Source organism: Salmo trutta, chromosome 9, assembly GCF_901001165.1.
Source record: "Salmo trutta chromosome 9, fSalTru1.1, whole genome shotgun sequence".
Taxonomy (NCBI): domain Eukaryota; kingdom Metazoa; phylum Chordata; class Actinopteri; order Salmoniformes; family Salmonidae; genus Salmo; species Salmo trutta.
In genome coordinates, this window is record NC_042965.1 from 10,314,565 (window position 1) to 10,341,991 (window position 27,427).

A 27,427-nucleotide genomic window follows, 5' to 3' on the forward strand; every position below is an offset into this window, starting at 1 on the left:
TAAAAGTCGTGCTATAAATTCTCAGACAACCCAAAGATTCCTTGATGCCCTTCCAGACTCCCTCTGCCTACCCAAGGACGTCAGAGGACAAGAATCAGTTAACCACCTAACCGAGGAACTCAATTCAACCTTGCGCAATACCCTAGATGCAGTTGCACCCCTAAAAATTAAAAACATCTGTCATAAGAAACTAGCTCCCTGGTATACAGAAAATACACGAGCTCTGAAGCAAGCTTCCAGAAAATTGGAACGGAAATGGCGCCACACTAAACTGGAAGTCTTCCGACTAGCTTGGAAAGACAGTACCGTGCAGTATCGAAGAGCCCTCACTGCTGCACGATCATCCTATTTTTCCAACTTAATTGAGGAAAATAAGAACAATCCGAAATTTCTTTTTGACACTGTCGCAAAGCTAACTAAAAAGCAGCATTCGCAAATGGAGGATGGCTTTCACTTCAGCAGTAATAAATTTATGAACTTTTTTGAGGAAAAGATCATGATCATTAGAAAGCAAATTACGGACTCATCTTTAAATCTGGGTATTCCTCCAGGGCTTCATTGTCCAGAGTCTGCACAACTCTGCCAGGACCCTGGCTCAAGGGAGATACTAAAGTGTTTTAGTACTATATCTCTTGACACAATGATGAAAATAATCATGGCCTCCAAACCCTCAAGCTGCATACTGGACCCTATTCCAACTAAACTACTGAAAGAGCTGCTTCCTGTGCTTGGCCCTCCTATGTTGAACATAATAAACGGCTCTCTATCCACCGGATGTGTACCAAGCTCACTAAAAATGGCAGTAATAAAGCCTCTCTTGAAAAAGCCGAATCTTGACCCAGAAATTATAAAAAACTATCGGCCTATATCGAATCTTCCATTCCTCTCAAAAATTTTAGAAAAAGTTGTTGCGCAGCAACTCACTGCCTTCCTGAAGACAAACAATGTATACGAAACGCTTCAGTCTGGTTTTAGACCCCATCATAGCACTGAGACTGCACTTGTGAAGGTGGTAAATGACCTTTTAATGACGTCAGACCGAGGCTCTGCATCTGTCCTCGTGCTCCTAGATCTTAGTGCCGCTTTTGATACCATCGATCACCACATTCTTTTGGAGAGATTGGAAACCCAAATTGGTCTACATGGACAAGTTCTGGCCTGGTTTAGATCTTATCTGTCAGAAAGATATCAGTTTGTCTCTGTGAATGGTTCGTCCTCTGACAAATCAATTGTAAATTTCGGTGTTCCTCAAGGTTCCGTTCTAGGACCACTATTGTTTTCACTATATATTTTACCTCTTGGGGATGTCATTCGAAAACATAATGTTAAATTTCACTGCTATGCGGACGACACACAGCTGTACATTTCAATGAAACATGGTGAAGCCCCAAAATTGCCCTCGCTAGAAGCCTGTGTTTCAGACATAAGGAAGTGGATGGCTGCAAATTTTCTACTTTTAAACTCGGACAAAACAGAGATGCTTGTCCTAGGTCCCAAGAAACAAAGAGATCTTCTGTTGAATCTGACAATTAATCTGGATGGTTGTACAGTCGTCTCAAATAAAACTGTGAAGGACCTCGGCGTTACTCTGGACCCTGATCTCTCTTTTGAAGAACATATCAAGACTGCTTCAAGGACAGCTTTTTTCCATCTACGTAACATTGCAAAAATCAGAAACTTTCTGTCCAAAAATGACGCAGAAAAATTAATCCATGCTTTTGTTACTTCTAGGCTCGACTACTGCAATGCTCTACTTTCCGGCTACCCGGATAAAGCACTAAACAAACTTCAGTTAGTGCTAAATACGGCTGCTAGAATCCTGACTAGAACCAAAAAATGTGATCATATTACTCCAGTGCTAGCTTCCCTACACTGGCTTCCTGTTAAGGCAAGGGCTGATTTCAAGGTTTTACTGCTAACCTACAAAGCATTACATGGGCTTGCTCCTACCTATCTTTCCGATTTGGTCCTGCCGTACATACCTACACGTACGCTACGGTCACAAGACGCAGGCCTCCTAATTGTCCCTAGAATTTCTAAGCAAACGGCTGGAGGTAGGGCTTTCTCCTATAGAGCTCCATTTTTATGGAATGGTCTGCCTACCCATGTGAGAGACGCAGACTCAGTCTCAACCTTTAAGTCTTTACTGAAGACTTATCTCTTCAGTAGGTCCTATGATTAAGTATAGTCTGGCCCAGGAGTGTGAAGGTGAACGGAAAGGCTGGAGCAACGAACCGCCCTTGCTGTCTCTGCCTTGTCGGTTCCCCTCTTCCCACTGGGATTCTCTGCCTCTAACCCTTTTACAGGGGCTGAGTCACTGACTTACTGGTGTTCTTCCATGCCGTCCATGGGAGGGGTGCGTCACTTGAGTAGGTTGAGCCACTGACGTGGTCTTCCTGTCTGGGTTGGCGCCCCCCCCTTGGGTTGTGCCGTGGCAGACATCTTTGTGGGCTATACTCGGCCTTGTCTTCGGACGGTAAGTTGGTGGTTGTAGATATCCCTCTAGTGGTGTGGGGGCTGTGCTTTGGCAAAGTGGGTGGGGTTATATCCTGCCTGTTTGGCCCTGTCCGGGGGTATCATCGGATGGGGCCACAGTGTCTTCTGATCCCTCCTGTCTCAGCCTCCAGTATTTATGCTGCAGTAGTTTATGTGTCGGGGGGCTAGGGTCAGTCTGTTACATCTGGAGTATTCTCTTGTCTTATCCAGTGTCCTGTGTGAATGTAAATATGCTCTCTCTAATTCTCTCTTTCTCTCTTTCTCTCGGAGGACCTGAGCCCTAGGACTACCTGGCATGATGACTCCTTGCTGTCCCCAGTCCACCTGGCCATGCTGCTGCTCCAGTTTCAACTGTTCTGCCTGCGGCTACGGAACCCTGACCTGTTCACCGGACGTGCTTGTTGCACCCTCGACAATTACTATGATTATTATTATTTGACCATGCTGGTCATTTACGAACATTTTAACATCTTGACCATGTTCTGTTATAATATCCACCCGGCACAGCCAGAAGAGGACTGGCCACCCCTCATAGCCTGGTTCCTCTCTAGGTTTCTTCCTAGGTTTTTGGCCTTTCTCAGGAGTTTTTCCTAGGGAGTTTTTCCCAGCCACCGTGCTTCTTTCACATGCATTGCTTGCTGTTTGGGGTTTTAGGCTGGGTTTCTGTACAGCACTTTGAGATTTCAGCTGATGTACGAAGGGCTATATAAATAAATTTGATTTGATTTGATCTGGGCATGTTCCCTTCTCAACAATCAACTCCTTTGTTTTGCTGATGTTGAAGGAGAGGTTATGACACCACAATGCCAGTGCCCTTACCTCCTCCCTATAGGGTGACTCGTCATTGTTGGTTATTAGGTCTATAACCGTGGTGTCATCCTCAAACTTGGAGTCTTGCAAAGCCATGCACTTGTGGGTGATCAGGGAGTACTGAGGACACACCCCTGTATTAAGAGTCAGTGTGGAGGATGTGTTGTTACCAATCCTCACAGCCTGTGGTCTGCCCGTTAGGAACTCCAGGATCCAGTTGCAAAGGGTGGTGTTCAGACCCAGAGTTTGGTATCAAGCTTGAAAGGAACAATGTTGAATGCTGAACTGTAGTCAATGAACAGCATACACACGTAGATGTGTTACGGCCGTGTGAATATTATCTTCCATGGATCAGTTGGCCAATTGGAGTGGGTCCAGTGTGCCTGGCCTGCTGAACTTAATATCAAAGCACTTCATGATGACCAAGGTGAGCACGGCAGTCAAGTTATTGAAATTAGGCCTGTCTTACATAAGACTTAGAAGTCTGTTTGTTCCTCTTCTGGGATTCTTCAAAAATGGCCTTACTATAGAGGAGGCTGTTGGGAGCAGCTATAGGAAGGTCTCATTTTAATGGATAGAATAAGTGGAACGGCATCAAACATGTGGTTTCCATATGCTTGATACGGTTTCCTATATTCTATTACAATGAGCCCATCCTCCAAAAACTCCAACCAGCCTCCTCTGCCTTACATGCACTAACATCACGTGACCATCCTTCCAAAGCCAGTGTAGCTACTGTACGTTTAATACAATTAAAGCCTTTTAAAAGCGAGAGCAAGATCCTTCATTTGTATTAAATCACACATACGATGTCTGTCTGTGTTTTACAATGTTGTGAATTGAACTCACAACATGGTCTTAAGTGGTTAATTCTTAAAATTAGACCTTAGGCTATATGCTGCATTTTGAAAATAAACATGCAATGTTTCATAGACTCAGATCAAGTCAGACAATTTGGAGCCACAAAATGCTTTATTTGCATGAAGGACCAGTTATCCAGGCCACAATGCCACTGCATATTCGTCACACACAAATGGTGTCTGGTATATTGCACTATAGATCCTCAAGTCTGCTGAAGCTAAGCTAAATATACGTCAATGCTGCTTACCATGTTTACTGTGCTCATTGCTGTTAGCAGGTAGAGAAAATACATCATGACTGCCATTTCAGATAGTTGTCATGAACCATAATATTTTGCATTTGGGAGGGGAACATTTAATCATGTACATTATTCTCCAATGGCACTCATGCACTGTGGTAATTGGCTCCAGGTGAGATCTGAGAGAAAGTTAGTTGTCACTTCCACACAGGGCCAGTAAGATCTTCTCATAGTCTCCCTTGGTGTCATCCTAAGGAGGTAAGAGACAGAGCACAGAGTTACTCTACAGAATATAAATGCCAATAATGTTTAGACATGTCACACCATTATAACATTTTAGTTAAATTATTTTCAGATGCCATATTTCCCAAATGGTTTGTCTTCTATCCAAACGCCGATTGGACCTAGTAATCAGAATGCCTTCTACAATGCGATGCATTACTTAACTCTGAGGGGGTCGTGTCAGTTCCCCAGACCCCGATTAAGTCTAGTCCTGGATATAAAACATTCAATGGAGGATCTGTTTAATTAGATTTTTAGTCCAGTACTATGCTTAATCTGGGAAAACAGTCCCTTGTCTTTTATTGCCACTTTGGCAGTGGAGATGTTTGCTCACCAGAATTTCCTGCGAGAGGGTTTTCCCAAATGTCTTCTTGTACTCCTGCTTAATCCGGGCCAGGTCTATTTCAGACCTGCTCACCATGACCCGGGTCAGAATATTGGTCCTGGTTCCTTTACCCTGGGGTTTGGCACAGACACACAAACTGAAGATTTATAACCGATAGTGGAAGCTCCTTAGCCTGAACCCAGATCTGTTTGTGCTGTCTTGTACAGTATGTGCATAACCAGTGTTCTTGTGTAGAATGTCACATCTTAACAAGGTTGTAATCATTAAGTAGAAAAATATACTAAACAGGGAGGAACTACCAGGATTTTTCCAACAAAAGCTCATTTTTGTTTTGAATATGCATTTCTGTTACGTACCATAATGATCAGGACCCAGGGCAACCTCTCATCTGGTACATAAAACCTAACAATGTATAACAATTAACACACCTTCATTGCCAAGTTGAGCCTCTCCGCAAAGAAAGCAGGCTTGCTTCCAGCACACTTCACTGAAAGACAGAAAGGAAAAACAGTCAAGTGACAGCATCGACAAGGGGCATTCTCCAAAGCTGTGTCAAGGTGGGGACTTGCGTAAGGCCCCCAAAAGGCTAAGGCCCTGACTGGACAAGAGGGATAGGAATGTAGACTAATAGTGAAATGCTTACTTACAGGCCCTTCCCAATGATGCAGAGAAATAGACAAGGAATAAATACACAATGAGTAACAATAACTTGGCTATATACACAGGGTACCAGTACTGCGGCGATGTGCAGTGGTATGAGGTAGATATGTACATACAAGTATGGGTAAAGTTACTCAGAAACAGGATAGACAGAGGCATATGTGAGGAGTCAGAAGAGTTTGTGCAAAAAGGGTCAATGCAGTTAACCAAATAGCTACCCGGACTAACTATTTATCAGTCTTATGGCTTGGGGGTAGAAACTGTTCAGGGTCCTGTTGGTTCCAGACTTTGTGCATCAGTAACACTTTCCGTGTGGTAGCAGAGAGAACAGTCTATGACTTGGGTGTCTGATGTCTTGACAATTTGTAGAGCCTTCTTGACACCTCCTGGTATAGAGGTCCTGGATGGCAGGGACCTCAGCCCCAGTGATGTACTGGGCCGTACCCACTACTCTCTGTAGCGCCTTGCGGTCGGATGCCAAGCAGTTGCCATACCAAGCTGTGATGAGGCCTGTCAAGATATTCTCAATGGTGCAGCTGTAGAACTTTGAGGATCTGAGGGCCCATGGCAAATCTTTTCAGCCTCCTAAGGGGGAAGAAGCGTTGTGCCTTTTAACAACTGTTGGTGTGTGGACAAATGACAATTCCTTAGTGACGTGGACACAGCAACTTGAACCCCCCCCCCCCCCCCCCCCCCCCCCCCGTGTTGAGGGTCAGCGTGGCGGATGTGTTGTCTACCCTCACCACCTGGAAGCGGCCCTTCCGGAAGTCCAGGATCCAGTTGCAGAGGGAGGTGTTTAGTCCCAAGGTCCTGAGCTTAGTGATTAGCATTGAGGGCACTATGGTGTTGAACACTGAGCTGTAGTCAATGAAAAACATTCTCACATAGGTGTTCCTTTCATCCAGGTGGGAAAGGGCAGTGTTAAGTGCAAAAAAGATAGCATCTGTGGATCTGTTGGGGTGGTATGCAAATTGGAGTAGGTCCGGGGTGTCTGGGATGGTGGTGTTGATGTGATCCATGACCAGCCTTGCAAAGCATTTCATGGCTACAGATGCCATTTAGACAGGTTACCTTGGCGTTCTTGGGCACAGTGACTATGTTGGTCTGCTTGAAACATGTAGGTATTACAGACTGGGTCAGGTTGAAAGTGTCAAAGACACTTGGCCAGTTGTTCCTAAGGTCTTTCCTTAAGTCAGACATAGTGCTCCATTGTCCTCACACAAAACAGAATGGCCATGAAATGATAAACAGGCATTTGCAATCAGTAATTGGATAATATTAATATGCCTTGGATAATGTGCCATCACATCTATTTATAAAAAAAGTTATGATTATTTTAGTCTCGAGACTTACTTTGCTCACAGTGTGGCCTTATTTGAATGAAGAAAATGGAGCCCATGGTGTAATGTCACAGGACTAAAGCCTAGTGAAGGGTGTGATGCAGCAGAAGACATGATTGAGGGTGATGTCCTCAAATAATCTGTGCATTGGAACATTACTAGGCTTGGACCTGGCTGTGTTCGCTCACCTACGGCAGTCAGACAGTTCTCAATGTCTCCCTTCAGCTCCAGGTCAATAGCCTTTGCCACATCGACCTTACTGTACTTGGAGTACCTCTCAAACGCTGAGAGAAAGAGAGTGGGAAAGGATTATGTACTTGAAATGATTACAGTATCAACCATGTGTGTTTGCACATGCAGTGTATGAAAATGAAAAAAAACACACATCTAGTATTAGTATTTGTGGTGCGTTGAACAAAATTAACATTCTATGATTTAAAAAATAATAATAATCCACTCAGGTATTTGCAGTGAAAAAAAAATAATGTATGAAGTGTCTAAAATGAATTCTAGACAAATGTGTCGCCCGACTTCAACAGAAGGGTGTCAAACTAATTTTGCGGGCTGCATTCGGCCTTCACTGAGGTTCAGAGGGCCCCACTTCAAAATGTACTATACATCTTCGCATTAAACATAAAAATATGGTCCTATATCACTTCCAATGCTCCCTGACTGTTTAGCTTTCGTTTCAATGACTGTTAGTCATGTCAGTCTGGCCAGCTATGAATGTAGGTCCGTTATCATTTATACAGTTTTGATTTGGTTTGTCATTTAAAATATGTTTTCCTCCCAAAATAAAACAACCCCCCCAAAAGCACCCGCAGGATTGAATGTGCTCATGGGCCGTATGTTTGACACCTCTGGTCTAACTGATGACAAAAACAAAGCACACTATAGGGCTACGACATAATGAACAGGTGGTGAGAAAAGTAATAGTGTAAGCTTATTGGGCAATGTCTTATTTACCAAATGTGTATACATGTGCAGTGTGGGTATATTCACCTTGGCGGAGCTGAGGAGCACTTCTGGTGGTCAGAATGTCTATGAAGACGGAGCAGTCTGTTCCCTTCCTCTTCTCTCCAGCCTCATACAGGGCCTATAGACAGATACAGTAGGCACGGGCATCACACACAAGGTTCGCATTACACAGTGACTCTTTGCGGTGCCCAACCTTGATTCTGACACTCTTCCATACCCTGGCATCACTGTCAGCAAGTTCCTGGTTCACCATGGTGTCCTCATTCCTAGTAGCCTACAGTATGTGAATGAGAGAGAGGGGGAGTGATGTTAATATTGCCAAACTATCTTTAAACATGTTTAATAAACAAACAAAACACACACCTTGCAGAGTGAGAGCAGAGCATTCCTGAAGTCTGCGCCTGTGTCAGATTTGATGTCATCCTCTAGCTCCTTTTTGTATTCTAGCAATGAAAATGCCATGATTATTGGTTTGTTGTAAATATCACACAGAACATTTACATAGACATATTTACATATTGCAGACACACCTCCCTTATAGACTTTCTTTATCTCTCTGATCTCCTTATTGGTCCTGGAGGCCAGAATCTCAACCAGAGTATCCTCGTCTGTGCCCAATCCCTGAGTGAGAAGGCGAGAGGGGATGGTGTGAACGGTCAACAAGGACAAAAGGGTCAGGTCACAAGTTGTAAAGCTGAGAAAGAGTCCAGGATCAGATAACAAACAGAAAGTGCAGGGCAGTGTTAATTATGCCCCAAACATGGAGGGACTACCTGCACTTGTTCAATAACATCTAATTTTCAGGTCTACTTCTATACCAGACACCTCACATCGTGAACTCTAAAGTACAGTAGATACCCGGCAGCACCGTCTCCTCACATATTAAAGCAGTCCCACCCATTGTAAAAGTCCCACCTTTTTGCCTCCCTCACAACAGTGTAATAATGCATCAGAATGAGTCACTCTGGGCTGAACGCGAGGAAGTGGGTGGGTGGGTGTGACTAAGCAGCACACCAAGAATACTGGATGACGACATCACATCTCCCTCTTTACTCTGCGGTGTAAAGTACTTTAAAGTTGTTTTACTTAAGTAGTTTTTGGGGGTATTTATATTTGACAACTTGTACTTTACTATATTCCTTAAGAAAAATATTGTATTTTTTAATCCATACGTTATCCCTGACGCCCTAAAGTACTCGTTACATTTTTAATGCTTAGCAGGACAGGAAAATGGTCCAATTCACACACGTATCAACAGAACATTCGACATCCCTACTGCCTTTGATCTGGCGGACTCACTAAACACATGCTTCGTTTGTAAATTATGTCTGAACGTTGGAGACCCTGGACATCTGTAAAAAAAAAATTAAACTAGAAAATGGTGCCATCTGGTTTGATTAATATGAGGAATTTGGAATGATTGAGCAGTATATTTAAGTAAGTGTCAAAAAAATAAAGGGAACACTTAAACACATCCTAGATCTGAATGAAAGAAATACTTTTTTCTTTACATAGTTGAATGTGCTGACAACAAAATCACACAAAAATAATCAATGGAAATCCAATTTATCAACCCATGGAGGTCTGGATTTGGAGTCACAATCAAAATTAGTGGAAAACCACACTACAGGCTGATCCAACTTTGATGTAATGTCCTTAAAAGAAGTCAAAATGAGGCTCAGTAGTGTGTGTGGCCTCCACGTGCCTGTATGACCTCCCTACAATGCCTGGGCATGCTCCTGATGAGGTGGCGGATGGTCTCCTGAGGGATCTCCTCCCAGACCTAGACTAAAGCATCCGCCAACTCCTGGACAGTCTGTGGTGCAACGTGGCGTTGGTGGATGGAGCAGGACATGATGTCCCAGATGTGCTCAATTGGATTCAGGTCTGGGGAACGGGCGGGCCAGTCCATAGCATCAATGCCTTCCTCTTGCAAGAACTGCTGACACACTCCAGCCACATGAGGTCTAGAATTGTCTTGCATTAGGAGGAACCCAGGGCCAACCACACCAGCATATGGTCTCACAAGGGGTCTGAGGATCTCATCTCGGTACCTAATGGCAGTCAGGCTACCTCTGGCGAGCACATGGAGGGCTGTGCGGCCCCCCAAAGAAATGCCACCCCACACCATGACTGACCCACCGCCAAACCGGTCATGCTGCAGGATGTTGCAGGCAGCAGAACGTTCTCCACGGCGTCTCCAGACTGTCACATCTGTCACATGTGCTCAGTGTGAACCTGCTTTCATCTGTGAAGAGCACAGGGCGCCAGTGGCGAATTTGCCAATCTTGGTGTTCTCTGGCAAATGCCAAACGTCCTGCACGGTGTTGGGCTGTAAGCTCAACACCCACCTGTGGACGTCGGGCCCTCATACCACCCTCATGGAGTCTGTTTCTGACCGTTTGAGCAGACACATGCACATTTGTGGCCTGCTGGAGGTCATTTTGCAGGGCTCTGACAGTGCTTCTCCTGCTCCTCCTTGCACAAAGGCGGAGGTAGCGGTCCTGCTGCTGGGTTGTTGCCCTCCTACGGCCTCCTGATGTACTGGCCTGTCTCCTGGTAGCGCCTCCATGCTCTGGACACTATGCTGACAGACACAGCAAACCTTCTTGCCACAGCTCGCATTGATGTGCCATCCCGGATGAGCTGCACTACCTGAGCCACTTGTGTGGGTTGTAGACTCCGTCTCATGCTACCACTAGAGTGAAAGCACCGCCAGCATTCAAAAGTGACCAAAACATCAGCCAGGAAGCATAGGAACTGAGAAGTGGTCTGTGGTCCCCACCTGCAGAACCACTCCTTTATTGGGGGTGTCTTGCTAATTGCCTATAATTTCCACCTGTTGTCTATTCCATTTGCACAACAGCATGTGAAATTTATTGTCAATCAGTGTTGCTTCCTAAGTGGATAGTTTGATTGACTTGGAGTTACATTGTGTTGTTTACGTGTTCCCTTTATTTTTTTGAGCAGTATATATTTTAAACCAAATCCTTTCACTCAAGTAGAAAGTTACTGGGTGTCTAACTTGAGTCCTTTTCTATTAAGTCATCTTTACTGTTACTCAAGTTGACAATGTGGTACTTTTCCCACCACTGATTACTCTTTAAATATTTGTATTCTGTTACCATCTCTAGGCCTACATAAACAAGAGGGAATCTGCACAGTTGTTTGTATTCTAAGTAGTAGTGTTGTTTTCGGAGTTAGTGAGTGACTAGCTGCGTGCATGTTTACCTTCATGGCCAGTTTGAGCTGTTGGGCGTCATATTGGGCTGGCGTCTTGAGCAGAGCCAGAACCACATCCTCCAGGTCTCCCTTTAGGGCCGACTTCAGGGCAGTCTCCAGAGGCTGCAGAGAGATGGGTGACACTCTTCCACAGTCATACACAAGTGTGTGCGTGTTAGGCTGGAGTTTGCATTTTAGGACCGATGGAATTGTGCAAACTCCACCCACCGCATATCCTAAACCAAACTAGTGTGCTGGTAAGTGTGTGTGTCACCGTTTACCTTGCCGCTAGCCTTTTCGTAGGTAGCTTTGATCTGCTGTCTCTGGGCGTTGCTCCTCCTCACCAGCACATCAATGATGGTGTTCTCATCCACACCTGCATCACAAGATGGAGGGACTTGTTCAATAAGAAACGCTGTTGCATATGTAGCCTAATCCATGAGCCCTTTTTTACTAATACAAAATCTCTGTATGGCCCCGGCCAAACGGTGAAGCAACCCTGACTACTCACCAGCAACAATGAAAACACTGACATGTTCATACTAGTGTTGTCAGGATACCCATTTTTGTACTTTGCTACCAGGTTTAGTATTACGATAATCAATACCGAAAGGATACTCGTATGGCTCAGTTGGTAGAGCATGGTGCTTCAACGCCAGGGTTGTGGGTTTGAAAATGTACATCACTACTGTAAGTTCTTATTTACAGAGGGCATACACGTTTGTTATTAAGGCACACGAAAGTTCACATGTTCCAGAAGGCATTTCTGCACAATATTTTTTAAATTTTTTTAAGTTTACAATCAAATGGCTCTCCTGTGAAGTAGTGACGCGCGACATACGCCTAGTGTCCTGAAACGAGTCACATATTTCCAACTTGACAGAGTGAATGGGGTGATTACACACACGCACGTGTGTGTGTGTGTAAGGTGCTATAAAACAAATTCCTTGCTTGTCTCAGCTAAAGCTGGAAATATCTAACAATTAATGATAGTGCTGATGGAAATGTGCTGTTTAATTATATTATTTATGTTTGCCACATACGTAAATTGTGTTTTGTTTGTTGACTGAAAAACAAAAAGGTAATAAAACTTGAACAAAGTGCATGGGCAGACATTTTTGTGGTACGGGGACCTATCTACATTCACCCCTAGCTATGTAACACACATATAGGGTATGTCAATCTCACCTTTGGCCTTGATGGCCTTATCCAAGATGCCTACATCCCCGTCGACACTGAAATGCGGGTCAGGAGTCACAGTGCCCTGATTGGGTAAGGTCTGAGAGAGAGAACACTTAGTTTCATTCAGTGAATGACTGTACACCTTCACAAAATACAGAAGCAAAGAAATGAACAGCCCATACCACATATTATTTGTATTATGTTAATAATCATACCACATCATATAAAGAATATGTTACTAACAGCGGGAGAGAGCAGGAATTGTACAGTTTTCTCCGGTTTCAACAGTTTCTGAAGGGAAGGGCCCCTACTCCTAAATTCCTTCTATGAGTCACAAGTTAAGTACGGCTCCTCCCATTATTTTGTCTCTCAGACTCTGACCCCCTTTCTTTATCCTCAACAGCCATCCCTTTTGGTCTCACCTTTCTCTGTCCTCCCTCCCAGTCCCCCCCTGTCTATCCAGCTACAAATGTACAAACACCGCCTGGTAATTTTTTCCACACATGCATACCACAAGAGGGGGAAAAAAAGAGCAGATTTGGGACGCTCGCTCTAGAAAGTGGAGCAGAACCCTACCGAGTCGTCGGGCAGGCCCAGATAGACGGTCTGCTGCAAGAAGGCTGCGATGAATGACATGGTGGTACGGGTCTGAAGAGGAATAGGGGGATTCAGTAATAACCACAGTATTAATAATATCCTTTGTATTGAACACCAAGGCCTTTTACATTTCTGAGTGTGAAATGGAGAGATTAAAGGCTCTTTGTTGCCAGAATATGCTACAATACAAGACCAATTTGGTCAAATTATATTTCTGTGGACTCATGCAACGCAACCTCGTACACTTTTTATGCCTCATTGAATCTGGTACAAAAATATATTTTGCTATGACTGCCACTTACATAGGATAATCATCATTACATAGAGTAAAAGTAAACATGCCTAGAACATGTGGATATAATTCGTGTTTTTGATGCGACACAGATTATTTGTCACTGCAGAACAAATTGCCCCCATCTATTTCACAATGGTATGGCAAAAATTGTCTGGTGACCACGCCTAGAATTGGAATCATGTAGAACTCGCCCAAAACTTTAACCGTTTCGTCCATTTTACTCAATTAGTTCAATGGTTTAAGACATAACAGGATCCCCTATATACAATTATTAATCAAAAATAATTATGAAAATGTCACTACTACGCCAGCCACACATACACACACACACACATCCTTTGGCTACCTAAGCGACAAACAAACAAGGATGTAGGCTACGTACAGTAAAGTTCCTTGACAACGTAGCTGTATTTAGAATGTAGGCAAGCGGGGAAGTTAGTTTCCCAGTTTAACACGGTTCAAACTCCCGAATAAAATAGAGAAATTAACAAATTACTGTTACCTAGGCTCGATGTCGCGGTGCTCAATTTCCTGGAGTAGGTTTATTGAATCACAAACAGGATCTTTTACCGGCTGCCCAAAGATGAGGACTGGAAAACTTTCTCAGACTGAGCTTGCAGAGGCGTTGTGAAGTTGCGCTCATGTATTTATATAGCCACACCTAGCAATGTGCATCCCACAATCGCGCTTCACTACCAATGACTGGTGCCGCGGAAAAGTTTCCATGCAGTCCAATAAGGAAAATGGAAAAAAAACGGAAAATCCTGACACAATTTGGTTAAATGAAAACAGATGTGGGATGTTCAATTACCCTCTTGAGTTGATGTTAACAAATTACATATTTAATATATACACTACAAATTGAGAGGTAAAAATAGATTTCTTAACTATAAGAGGTTAAACCATGTTTCCAGTTTTGTATGTGAGTAAATCAAGACAGCTCTGATGGAAACAGGAAGTTTAGGTAAAGTGTTAGAAATGCCGACAAATCATTTGTTTGTTCGACATGGTGGGATCTGTTTGTGTCAGTAAAATTAATTATGCTAGAAATGGCGGTGGAAAGGACTTGATGCGCAACTATAAATAATATCAAAATAAACTTGGAGTCACGAGATGATATGGTGTGTGGGCCTTCCATTAGGACTCGAGAAACCATGCAGTTTTTTAGGCTACAAATGAAATAAGTTATGATGAACATTGGAGGCTGCTGGTGGGAGGACGGCTCATAATAATGGCTTGAATGCAGCAACTTGAATGGCATCCAACACATGGAAATAATGTGTTTGATGTATGTGATACCATTCCACTTATTCCGCTCAAGCCGTTACCATGAGCCCGTCCTCCCCAATTAAGGTGCCACCAACTTCCTGGTGAAAGTGCATAGTGATCTTTATGCTCCTTTCAAATAAATATCAAGGGTCTTATTCTGGTGACATGATGTTTGACTGCTGTTTGAGAAATACAAGTATTATCGCTATTACAGCCTAGTATTACAGCCTACCCCATATGCACTACACAGAACGCACTGCAACTGCCTCTGCAACGCAATGCGGCAAGGCAAACCCAGCGTTCTATTGGAAATGTATGTACTTCGGGCCCAGATTCACAAAACACTTCTTACGCAAAAATGTAAGAAGCTTCTTAAGAAAAAAAATAAAGAAGTTCATAAAATGGTTCGTAAGTCCAATTCCTCAACAATATCTCAAGATTTAATGATTTTCTTCTCAAATATCTTATTACAAATATTCTTAAGATGTTTGTTGCTAGGCAACCGTTTTTGCTAGCTATCTAGCTAAACATGTTACATTGCTTTCAATTGCTTTTTTCTCTCACTAACCTGAGTTTAAGACCACGGTTTAGCTGTCTTGGAATTAAGAACATTTCCAATAACTTTATTTTCAAGAATCTAATTTCTTCTTAATTTTTTGCTTAAGGAGAAACATAAGACATTTGCTTAACTTTCTTCTTAAGGAAAAATCGCAGTTAAGAAGACATTTCTTCTTAAGAAGGTTTTGTGAATCTGGTTCCAGGTGTACCAAAATGCAATAACTACGAATATTTTTTATAACTAAACCAAGATAGACCACAACCTGTCGTTTCCAATGGGAATAAATGAGTCATAGTGGGCAGAACAAGCAAGGAAGTGGACATAGCCAAACACGAACTAGCAAGATCCAATTGACGCGTTCTAGTGTGCATCCGCATATTTCCGTCAGGGAACGGAACCTCTGTGAAGTGCACGTGTGCAATAACTCCATTCGCCTTTGTACTCATTCTAAACAACGTGCTTTTTAAAAGATTTTGCAAAGGGTAAAGTCTACAAAACTTAGTCCAGTTTGTTGATAACTGTATTGAGATCAAATGTGTCATCGGTGAGAAAATCTGCAGAATGTCTGCCTCCACTCCCACAGCTGGCCAGTGGGCTTTCTCTCAGTACCATATTTGATATATTTGGTAGTGAGTGGAAACGCCAAGTGGATGCTTCAAATTTATACATCCGGTGAAATAACTGTTTCATTGTTCTATCTGCGATTTCGATGTTGGTGTGATCGAGGCGTTAGGCTATGAAAGTTTTGCCTCTGGGAGTGTAATTGAGCCAAAAGGGGTTTCCTTAAAGGTGCAATATGCAGAAATCACTACACCATTTCCTGGTTGCTAAAATAGTTTGTCTAATTTCAGTTTATTTGACAAAACAAGCAATATATAGTGTAAGTAATCATTGTCCCATCCAAACCACTGTGAAATATATTTTCAATAACCAAAAATATTGTATTTTCAGCTATTTAAAGCTGGTGTACAAAACTGAAAGTAAAAGACGCAAAAAACGAAACATAAGAATGGGAAGCATAGAAATAGCGCACATACAGTTGAACATATCTACTGCTTCTTAGACTTGCTTTCAATGAAAATGACATATCTACAACACACATTTCTATGTGAATTTGGTCGGGTCGCCCAAAAAGTTACATATTGCAGCTTTCAGAGGTCGAGACAGCAGCTGCGGTAGAGAGAGAGAGAGAGAGAGAGTCGAAAACAGCAGGTTAGCACAAACTCCCCCTGACCTGTGGGAGCTGTTTCCGGATAGGTTGCTAGGAAGGTTGTTAAGGGGCCGGACATCTGCTCATCCTCTTGACCATACAGGTCACACAATACTTGCCGTCTCCCTCAAGCAGTGGTAGAGAGCAACATCTTTGTCTCTGCCCATCAACAACTGGACTCACTCATATTGCTGGACTTCTAGGATGGTTGCCTAAAGTGAGTTGTGTGAAGTATAGATTGTTCTTAACAGTTAGTTGTTACAAATGTTTTATGCTGCCTTGGTGTATATCTGTATTGCAATATGTGCAGGTAGAAGAAGCTGGGGTCCTGGGCTACATGGTTACACGTGGTCTGCGGTTGTGAGGCCGGTTGGACATACTGCCAAATTCTCAAAAATGACATTGGAGGCGGCTTATGGTAGAGAATTGAACATTCAATTCTATGGTAACAGCTCTGGTGGACATTCCTTCAGTCAGCATGTCAATTGCACGCTCCCTCAAATCTTGGGACATCTGTGGCATTGTGTTGTGTGACAAAACTGCACATTTTAGAGTTGCCTTTTATTGTCCTCAGCACAAGGTGTACCTGTGTAATGATAATGCTGTTTAATCAGCTCATTGATATGCCACACCTGTCAAGTGGATGGATTATCTTGACAAAGGAGAAATTCTCACTAACAGGGATGTAAACAAATTTGTGCCCAACATTTGAGAGAAATAAGCTTTTTGTGCATATAGAACATTTCTGGGATCTTTTACTTCAGCTCACGAAACATGGGACCAACTGTCATGTCTAGTCCCGCTCCTCCCCTCCGACATTCGACGTCGCCGGTCAACTAACCACTGGTCCTGGCAACCCATATTCACACACACCTGGCAACCACCATTGCGCATACCTGCGTGTCATCATCAGTCACACCTGGACCTCATTACTCCCTGATTACTTACCCTTCTTATATCACTCTTTTATCACTAATTTTCAGGTAGTATTGTTTGTGTTTTCATGTCAGATGCTATTCTTGTTTTGGTCCATGTTATTGAACTCACTCACTCACTGCACCTGCGTCCTGACTACCTGTGTCTACGTTACAAAATACTACCTCACCAAATGGAAGCAGCGGTTAAGTTAAGCATGACATCTCCCAGATGGTCAGCGAATAGAGAAACTTTGCCAACACCACGACCAGCTGGCACAACTGGGGATAGCTATGGAAGAGGTTCTTCGACATTTCCAGAGGGGTGTCACCTCCAACCACCGGAGGATTCTCCACCACGGGTCGAGCCAGCACCCCAGCCTGTCCAATAGTCCGCCCACGTCAGCGATGCCCGTTTGTCCCTCCCAGACAAATGTGATAGGGTCTCCATCCAAATCCCGTGGCTTCCTACTCCAGTGCTCCCTCTTTCACTCATCAGATGAGAGCCCCCACCACTGAGAGGTCTAAGGTTGCCATGGTTATTTCCCTGCAGACCAGGTGGGCGTGGGCTACGGTTGTCTGGCGGAACTTGGTTCCTATGAGGGGTGCAGTGGGATCTTCGACCATCCACCAGAGGGGGGTGAGTGCCTACTCCAACTACGGCAGGAAGGCCAGAACACGGTGGCGTAAGCGCTCACCTTTCGGACAGTAGCAGCATCCAGTGGATGGAATGAGCCGGCGCTCTGCACCCTATTCAGAAGAGGGTTGCGCGAAGAGGTCAAGATGCAGTTGGCATGCTGAGATGACACTTTAACCTTCGACTCACTCAATCCAATGGTCATCCGTCTGGATAACCTTTGGGAGCGTCTGTACCCCCATTTCCTCTTTCCCTCCTTGTTGACCATTCTGAATCCGAACCTGAACCCCATAGAGGTAGGGGCCACACCTCTCCGTGGCATCGCCAGAGACAGCTGGGGCTCTGTCCCTATTGCAGCCAGGAGGGTTACCAGCGTCAGTGGTGTCCGGTACACCCTAACCTCCATGGTTAGGGCATCCACCGGTATGCTCCACTAGTGCAGAGGGGCGGCCACGTGACCTTCCATATCCCAGTCTTGGCATGAGTATTCCATTTTCATTGTTTTCTGCCAAACCCTTTACGGTTTCTATTTCGCTGGCTGTTGCTCAAGTGTTGTCTCTAGCTCTAGTGGACTCCGGTGCTGCTTGGAACTTCATCGACCAGGTCCTCGCCTCCTCCCTGAACTTAACCTCATACACGCTCTCCTCTCCTTTTCCTATCCAAGCTCTGGACACACGACCTTTGGGATTCGGCACAGTGATACACATCACAGCACCACTCACCCTCACCGTGGGACCTATGCATCAGGAAAGCCTTCCCTCCGCACCTGTACACAAGGTAAACCTTGATCTCCCGTGGCTCCAATGTCATATGGTCAAGTAGGAAAATTACCGCTTGATGACCAGGATGTCGGAGGACCAGCTTTTCCATATCCTGTGGTTCCATGCCGGTTGAGGGCCCTGTGAGTGTCCACCAGCCAATCAATCGGCCCTGCCGTATTGTTGGCCCTGTGTGTTGGGATGTAGATGTGGACATCCGCCAGGCTCTGGAGTAAAACCCAATCCTGCCCTCCAGAGCGCAGCTATGTTCCCACAGGGGTGAGCGTTCGGCTGTTTGCCTGGGCACACACATCCCGCGCCGCTGGACACTCAGGTATCACCCACACAATCAATCCCTTTCTGATAAATACTAGTGGCCCACTTTGGCGCAGGACGTAGCCCACCGAGCACAATCCGAACCTGAATTGACAATCCAAATCCCCCTGCAATGCTCCAACAGTAGAACTCCTTCCTGTGCCTCAGCGTCTGTGGTCTCATCAGTCCATTGACTTTGGTACTGATCTCCCCTCTTTTGATGGTTTTACCACAATTTTGCTGATAGTGGACAGATTCTCTAAATCATGCCGTTTCATTCCTGTCTGGGATCCCTACCGCTCTCCATGTCGCTGAGGCACTGTTCCAGCAGGTTTTCCGGCACTATGGCCTTCCGGAGGCCCCCAATTCACGACACGGGTGTGGAAAGCCTTCATGGAGAAGCTGGGGGGTCACAGTCAGCCTCACTTCCAGGTACTGGCCTCAGTTGGACAGGCAGGTGGAGAGGATGAACCTGGAGCTGGGGAGGTTCCTGTGGAGTTACTGCCAGGACCGGCAGGTGGAGTGGGCCTGTCATGCCAAATAGTGTCCCCTCTGCGTCACAATGGGATTCGACGAGTTCTAGCTTCTGTTGCTAGGGCTGTTGCGAGAACATTCTGACCGGATTACAAAATGAACCAAAGCGTCCATTGCTATGCTGGTTGCTTGGATCTATTTTACTTCATTGCGGTCGTGAAGGAAGGAGATTGCAGGCAGTTCTATTTCACCGCATAAACACTCGCGCAGTCCACGCAAAATTATTTCCTCAGAATTGCTCTCCAAGGATGGTGTTTTTGATGGTGACAACCTGACTACCTGCTGCTTCAGAGGACTGGAAAGAGAACACACTTTCTTTACCATGTCTTTATATAATAATTTAATCTGTTTTTAGATTGATGTTACTAGCTACTGTACTTTTTTACCTCAGCCTGCCTAGTCATTTACAGTAGCTGGCCAGCCAGCCAGTTTGATTTATCTAACGCTAGCTAGCTACTGTTATTGTAGCTTGCACTTCAATGGCATCCCTGAGATTTTTCTCTTATCTTTCCAAACAGGCGAAGTACTATGAAGAAACCACTGATCTCGACAACCATTCAGGGTAACGTTAAGCAGTTAACTTCTATTAGATAACTGGACGTATGTAGCTATGTACAACCATTTTCCATCTTGCTAGCTATACATATTGTTCAGTGAAGGCTGCTGAGGGGAGGATGGCTCATAATAATGTCTGGAATGGAGTAAATGGAATGGTATCAAACACGTGGTTTCCATGTGGTTGATATCATCCAATTGACTCCATTCGAATCATTATAAGCCGTCCTCCCCTCAGCAGCCTCAACTGATGTAGTTATGTCTGTCATATTGAGGTGTCTAGCTATAAGTTAAACCTGATCAATCAAATGGATAGGTGTAAGCAATTATGGTAACTCCAGTTGACCTTAACTAGGCGTCTTCGCTAGACAGACAGAGGGGAGGGGGGAAGGATGAAAGGAAGAGTGACAGACAGATGGAGAGGGAGAGATAGCAGTTCAACTTCTCTTCCTGTCAATAGATATCGCTTTCTTAACCCTTCCTCCAGGTTTGGTGACTGGACCAACCAAACCCTCAAGACTGCCATGGGCAAGTCCCTTGATTGGTACCAGGAAGGGTGGGAGAACAACCTGAAGGTCATTTTCTCTTTGCACACAGCAGCATCCAGGCCTCCACCGATTGCGAATGCGAGCCGCAGCTGTTGACTGAGGTATACAATGCAATTGGATATACAATTATTGCATATACTGTAGTCTTTCAAATTTGTGATTGACTTAGTTTGTCTATTGCTATGTTTGTATAACGTACTTTCAGATCACTGAAACTCCACCTGATGTGGTGGAAGTTGTCAAACCAGATCAAACCGCCTTCAAAGACCACCTTCAGGCGTAGACTGAGAAGGATGTGGAGGTTTTTGACCAGGTAAAGATGATTGTCCGCTGTTAATTTATTTTCTGGCCCTCCAAGAGATATGTAAGTAATGTATTTGTAATATGAAATATAATTGCATTTATTCCTGTTATCAATCAAGATGAGACTGAACATGGACAAGGCACAGGAGAAACAGAAGGAGAGCTACCAGTGCAGAATCAAGATGGGGACCAAGTGCTATGACATACAGGTGAATAACTTGGTTTGGAAGAAGGACGAAAGGAAGGCGAGACCTTTTTCGCTCCTAGCTGGGGTCACCATCTGTTAAAGTGACCATAAAAAAATCTCATAAATATTTGCACGCAAAATAACCTGAAGCTAGTTTTAGTTTCCATAACACTGATATTTTTGTCTTCCTAGGGTTACCTCGGTGGAAGCCAACCATCTTCTACAGTTGGAGCAGCTGGACAGTCGACCACTGAAAGCACTGACGCCCTACACTTCAGTGAAGCCCAATAGACAAAGTATGTTAAGCTTTGGTTGACGTTTGAGAAAGCAAGAAATGGTAGTTATGCTGAGCTTATAAAAATGTACCTCTTCAATTTACCTCCACATGACTTTAGGATCATAGACTGTCTGAGCCCCCCAGGAGGTGTCCCATCCACCCGAACCAGTGAGTTCAGATCAGTCTGATTCTTTGTGCTCTGAGTCGGAGGGGGACCAGCTTGAGGTAAGCTATACCTTCCAAAAGTGTTAAAGTACATATCTCCCATTTATAACACTGCACTAATCATCACATTTTCTCACAGTACAGTGTAACCTGTGTGTTTCTCGGTCTTCTACCCTGTTCCCTTTTAATTCTGCTCCTGTTCTCCAGGAGCTAGGGGGTTCTGCCTAACACCCAGATGTGGATCCACCTGATGTCCTCCATTACAACCACCCTTCAAATGCTCATTACATCAGCTACTGTTGTCATTATCTATTAAGTTTTCTTGCTCTATCATAATGTGAGACCCAGATAAACCAAAAAAGATTAAATTGATTTGCATATGAATGGAGTGGAAATTAGCTGACTTCGTAGTCTGTAAAGTAAATAACTTTAATGTGTCAAGCAGATTACACTTTCTTTGCCAGTTCTGTAACGTAGCGATGTTTAAGACATGGATATCATGTTGTAATGTTAACAAGGTACCCAAAAGTAGTTTGAATTCATATTTTATTAGTTAAGCAACTTGTTCAAACAGTAAAATTGTGGCGGAAATCTGCCTTGTTTGCATAGCGATGATGAAAATCTCATTTAGGCTGTAATCTCAAACTCTAATCATTAGGTCATCACACCGTTGCTACAGCAACGGACGCTAATAGTTTATAGAATCCCATTGTGAAGCAGAGGACGCTATTTGTCATGACAGGCCCAATTCCTTCCTTGGGTGGAGTATGCCCAGAATTTGTTGTGTCATTCCTCCACCGGGCTGACTCCCTTCCAGTGTATTCTGGGTTACCAGCCAGCCCTGGCCCCATGGACTCCAAGCCAGACCGAAGTGCCATCCGCCTCAGAAGGAGCAGGCGGTTCGCCACAGCAGTGAGGCGTGTCGTGGATATTCTACTCCATAATGAGGAGAGACATGAACCATTAAGAATCAGCTATTCTTTAATCAAAAAGTATTAATAAGGGAGCAAGTCACCATACACACAGCGTGAATAGAGAGAGCTCAGAGATTGTTGGGGCTTGCTTTATATAGCCCAACCTTGTTACATTTCCTTAATCCACCACAACTGTCTCAATGTGTCGAACCAACTGATATCTACTGGATGAGGTGGCCAAATATTCTGAGTTCTCTTGTGAGTATTAAGGACTGTTTGGTCTTAGAATAGAGGATAAGGAGAGACTTTGTTCAGAACAGGTGCCTCATTTCAAACATGCACGTTTTAGAGTACAGGGAGGGGTTAAGAACACGAGATGTTTACAGCCGTAGTGGATTCGGTACAGAGTTAGGTGAAAACAGCAATTTACACAACCAGAGTAACATGATTGTACATAACTATCATTTAAATAATTTGTTGTTTTTTTTCCCCCACAGGCGCCCATGTTTGATGCTGGTGATCGCATCTGGCTCTCCACCAGGAACCTCCCACTCCATCTGCCATGTAAGAAGCGGAGTCCCCGATTTGTGGGGCCATTCAAGGTCCTCCGGAGGGTCAACAAGTAAACATACAGATTACAACTCCCCTCTAACTACCGGAGTTCACCCTCTTTTCACGTTTCCCTCCTTAGGCCAGTGGTTCCTGGTCCCCTGGCTGACGATGTCCCGCACAACACTCCTCCAGCTCCCCTGGACATCGAGGAAGCCCCACCTATGTCATCAGATCCCTCCAGGACTCCCGACATCATGGGGGGTCGGCTTCAGTACAGAACCGCCCCTGCTTCAGTACATGGTGGACTGGGAGGGGTATGGTCCAGAAGAGCGGTGTTGGGTTCCAGGGTGGTGGTGTTGTACACTATCACGTCTCCTCCCCTTCGACGTCACCGGTCTACTAACCACTGGTCCTGGCACCCATCTTCACGCACACCTGCATCTCATCAGTCACAACTGGACCTCATTACTCCCTGCTTACTTACCCTTCTAATAGCACTCTTTTGTTACTAGTTTTCAGGTAGTATTGTTTGTTTCCATGTCAGACGCTTCTCTTGTTTTGTATCATTCCATGTTCATTGATATTAAACTCACTAACTGCACCTGCTTCCTGCGTCTACGTTACACCTTATATGTTGCCTTTATATTTTTGTTCAGTATACATTCCCATGTGCATCCCCATATTCATCTTCCTTGGTGTGTTTAAATAGAGTTCCTTTGTAACTCTAAGGCTGCTTTATTCCCCTCTAACTGGGGGCGGTGTCAATTGGGCACAAACCAGAAATGTGTAGAGCCGTGTCGCTCTTTCAGAAGTGTTTCCATACTTGAGGGGTGTGTCTATACACTACCGTTCAAAAGTTTGGGGTCACTTAGAAATGTCATTGTTTTTGGAAAAAAATGCTTTTTTTTGTCCATTAAAATAACATCAAATTGACCAGAAAAGCATTGTTAATGGTGTGAATTACTATCATAGCTGGAAACGGCAGATTGTTTAAAATTGTATTTATGGAATATCTAGAGGCCCATTATCAGCAACCATCCCAATCCAAGTTTATCATTTTAAAAGGCTAATTGATAATTAGAAAACCCTTTTGCAATTGTTAGCACAGCTAAAAACTGTTCTGATTAAATAAGCAATAAAACTGGCCTTTAAACTAGTTGAGTATCTGGAGCATCAGCATTTGTGGGTTTGATTACAGGCTCAAAATCCCTAGAAACAACGACCTTTCTTCTGAAACTCGTCAGTCTATTCTTGTTCTGAGAAATTGCCAAGAAACTGAAGATCTCGTACAACGCTGTGTGCTACTCCCTTCACAGAACAGCGCAAACTGTCTCTAACCAGAATAGAAAGGAGTGGGAGGCCCCGGTGCACAACTGAGCAAGAGGACAAGTACATTAGTGTGTCTAGTTTGAGAAACAGACGCCTCACAAGTCCTCAACTGGCAACTCCATTAAATAGTACCCGCAAAACACCAGTCTCAATGTCAACAGTGAAGAGGCGACTCCGGGATGCTGGCCTTTTGTACTTTTTTTGTAACACTTTTGTAACTGCAGTAGCCTAGTGCAGGGCCACCGTGTCCCCCCTGCCGCCCCACAGTTTGGGAACCACTGGCCTAGTGCAGTCATTTTGTAGTTCAACTGTAGTTATTTTGCAATTACTGCGTCCAAATTAACACTATTCATTTTTGTAAGGGTAGGCAGATAACAAGGATTCCACATGGCAATGTTTTTTTTAAGTGCAGCATATTTGTTTGCTTTATAGATTAGTGAGAGTGAACCTGCCTTTACACTGCTCTTGGCAGACTGCTTTGCATAATTGAAAACACCTCACATTCCTGCGCATGATGAATGAGGGGATTGCATTCGTTTATTAGGGCTGTCACAATTACGTATAACTGTGTAACAGACTGTCATGGATGAAAATAACCATAACTGTTTACATTTTTACCAAAGATATTTTGTGGAATGAACAGCTGACTATATGGGATGGTAGGGAAATCATGTGGTTGAGTCCTTTTCAACTGTAACATGGACTCTTAATAACAACGTGATGAAACCACAGAGTTTTTAAACCCAAAGGCGCAACATCGCGAGACTTCCGGGAATGCTTGCGAAACAGACCAAACCGTTTGAGAAGTCAATGAGAGAAGTGAAAGATTCTTCCTTAGTTGTTCATTTCCTCAAAATCTAGTCAACGTCTTAAGTAGCTGAACGTTTTATTACTCACATCTTGTGAAAGTGAACAAACAGTCACGTTTACATTTGTCAAAAACAACTTCATATTAAAGGACTGCCTTTGATTTGAAGGCCTGCATATGCACAGTTCGCCACGAGATGACTGTTAGACCCGATAATGTGTTTCTACACGAGCTTAGCTAACCATTGGTTCCCAAACTGTGGGGTCTAAGGGGAACTCAGTCCAGCTTTCAACTTACTCTTGAAAGCTGTAACAGTAGAATGCACAAGGTGCAATTTTGAAATGAGGTAGTGCATGATCAGTTTTCCTCTTGTCATGTCAGTCATTGCAGACCTTAGAGCTATTTATAACTTGTCAGAAATGTCCAGATGAACTAGCCCATGCCAGCTAACAATTTTTATCCCATAGATTTTGTTGCAATGTTTGAGTCACTCAAATATCACATGAATACACATTAGACATGGCAAAATGTATAGAATTGCAAGAAAATGAGCTTAAAAACGGCAAAATGTTCTCTGCGCCCCATGACAAAATGTGTAGAATTGCATGAAATAAGCTTTAAACCTACACCATTTTCTCTCCGCCACCAAGAGGGGTGTGAACAGTTGATGTCACAGTGCTTGTGCCCATTGAAATAGATGTGCCACGCGTGCAGGGAGGGCGCGGGATGTTCCCCAATGCTGGAAGGGGGGCCTGAGTGGAAAAAGTTTGGGAACCTCTGAGCTAGCCAACGTCGCCATGACATCGCCTATAAGTGTGATTAGGGATTTCTATTGGAGAAGCAGTTTCAACCTATCTTCATACTGTACTGTCTTTGATGAAACTGTTGCTCCCTGCTGAAACAAGCAAAAGAGTCTATGGTTCCCTAGGCAACATCCCTCACAATGCAGCAGCAGCACACATAGAAATAGAATGAATATATAATTTTTTAAATTTAACTAGGCAAGTCAGCTAAGAACACATTTTTATTTACAATGACGACCTACCAAAAGGCAAAAGGCCTCCTGCGGGGAGAACAAAACACACATCACAACGAGATACACCACAACACTACATAAAGAGAGCCCTAAGACAACAACATAGCATGGCAGAAACACATGACAACACAGCATGGTAGCAACACAACATGACAACAAGATAGCAACACAACATGGTAGCAGCACAAAATATGGTAGCAGCACAAAATATGGTACAAACATTATTGGGCACAGACAACAGCAGAAATGGCAAGAAGGTAGAGACAACAATACATCATGCGAAGCAGCCAAAACTGTCAGTTAGTGTCCATGATTGAGTCTTTGAATGAAGAGATGGAAATACAACTGTTTGAGTGTTTGTTGCAGCTCGTTCCAGTCACTAGCTGCAGAGATGTGCGACCCAGGGATGTGTGCTTTGGGGACCTTTAACAGAATGTGACTGTCTGTAACGACTGCCTTTAGAGAGAGCGGACCAAAACGCAGCGGAGTTAGTGTTCAACATATTTAATGATTGCCAGAACACTATTCAAACAAAAACAAGGAAACAGACAGCCGAACAGTCCTGTTGGAAATTAAGCTAAACAGAAACAATTACCCACAAAATCCCAATGGAAAAACATGCACTTATGTGTGACTCCCAATCAACAGCAATGAACTTACATTTACATTACATTTAAGTCATTTAGCAGACGCTCTTATCCAGAGCGACTTACAAATTGGTGCATTCACCTTATGATATCCAGTGGAACAACCACTTTACAATAGTACATCTAAATCTTTTAAGGGGGGGGGGGTTAGAAGGATTACTTTATCCTATCCCAGGTATTCCTTAAAGAGGTGGGGTTTCAGGTGTCTCCGGAAGGTGGTGATTGACTCCGCTGTCCTGGCGTCGTGAGGGAGCTTGTTCCACCATTGGGGTGCCAGAGCAGCGAACAGTTTGGACTGGGCTAAGCGGGAACCGTGCTTCCTCAGAGGTAGGGGGGCCAGTAGGCCAGAGGTGGATGAACGCAGTGCCCTTGTTTGGGTGTAGGGCCTGATCAGAGCCTGAAGGTATGGAGGTGCCGTTCCCCTCACAGCTCCGTAGGCAAGCACCATGGTCTTGTAGCAGATGCGAGCTTAAACTGGAAGCCAGTGGAGAGAGCGGAGGAGTTTAATGCTTAAAACCAGCTAATCAAATTGTTTGTTGACAGACTTGGTGGAGACAACCGAGCACTGAAGGTGATCCTTGGTAAAGATTGCCACCACCCAAG

General features: G+C 44.1%; 1 protein-coding gene and 2 long non-coding RNA genes across 4 annotated transcripts; 2 read left to right on the top strand and 1 right to left on the bottom strand.

Annotated features, from left to right (window-relative positions):
• Positions 1-4,259: 4,259 nt before the first annotated feature.
• LOC115199846 (annexin A1) lies at positions 4,260-13,965 on the bottom strand. Its single transcript, XM_029762341.1, has 13 exons — positions 13,810-13,965; positions 12,992-13,063; positions 12,422-12,512; positions 11,515-11,609; positions 11,243-11,356; positions 8,542-8,632; positions 8,375-8,454; positions 8,229-8,285; positions 8,036-8,129; positions 7,222-7,317; positions 5,462-5,520; positions 5,022-5,144; positions 4,260-4,655 (listed from the first exon to the last, which is right to left on the bottom strand). Exons 2-13 carry the CDS (start codon positions 13,049-13,051, stop codon positions 4,596-4,598), a joined length of 1,020 nt encoding a protein of 339 aa, XP_029618201.1. The 5' UTR covers positions 13,052-13,063; positions 13,810-13,965; the 3' UTR covers positions 4,260-4,595.
• A 6,056-nt stretch (positions 13,966-20,021) lies between these two features.
• LOC115199847 (uncharacterized) lies at positions 20,022-22,025 on the top strand. The gene is made up of 7 exons (XR_003879425.1): positions 20,022-20,065; positions 20,546-20,707; positions 20,812-20,919; positions 21,029-21,118; positions 21,289-21,392; positions 21,492-21,598; positions 21,746-22,025. It is a non-coding gene; the product is annotated as an uncharacterized LOC115199847 (long non-coding RNA).
• A 353-nt stretch (positions 22,026-22,378) lies between these two features.
• Positions 22,379-23,610, top strand: LOC115199848 (uncharacterized). Of its 2 annotated transcripts, XR_003879427.1 has the most exons (3): positions 22,379-22,710; positions 22,950-23,016; positions 23,144-23,610. It is a non-coding gene; the product is annotated as an uncharacterized LOC115199848 (long non-coding RNA). The 2 variants fall into 2 exon arrangements; XR_003879426.1 differs by having other exon boundaries at positions 22,379-23,016.
• The last annotated feature ends 3,817 nt before the right edge of the window (positions 23,611-27,427 follow it).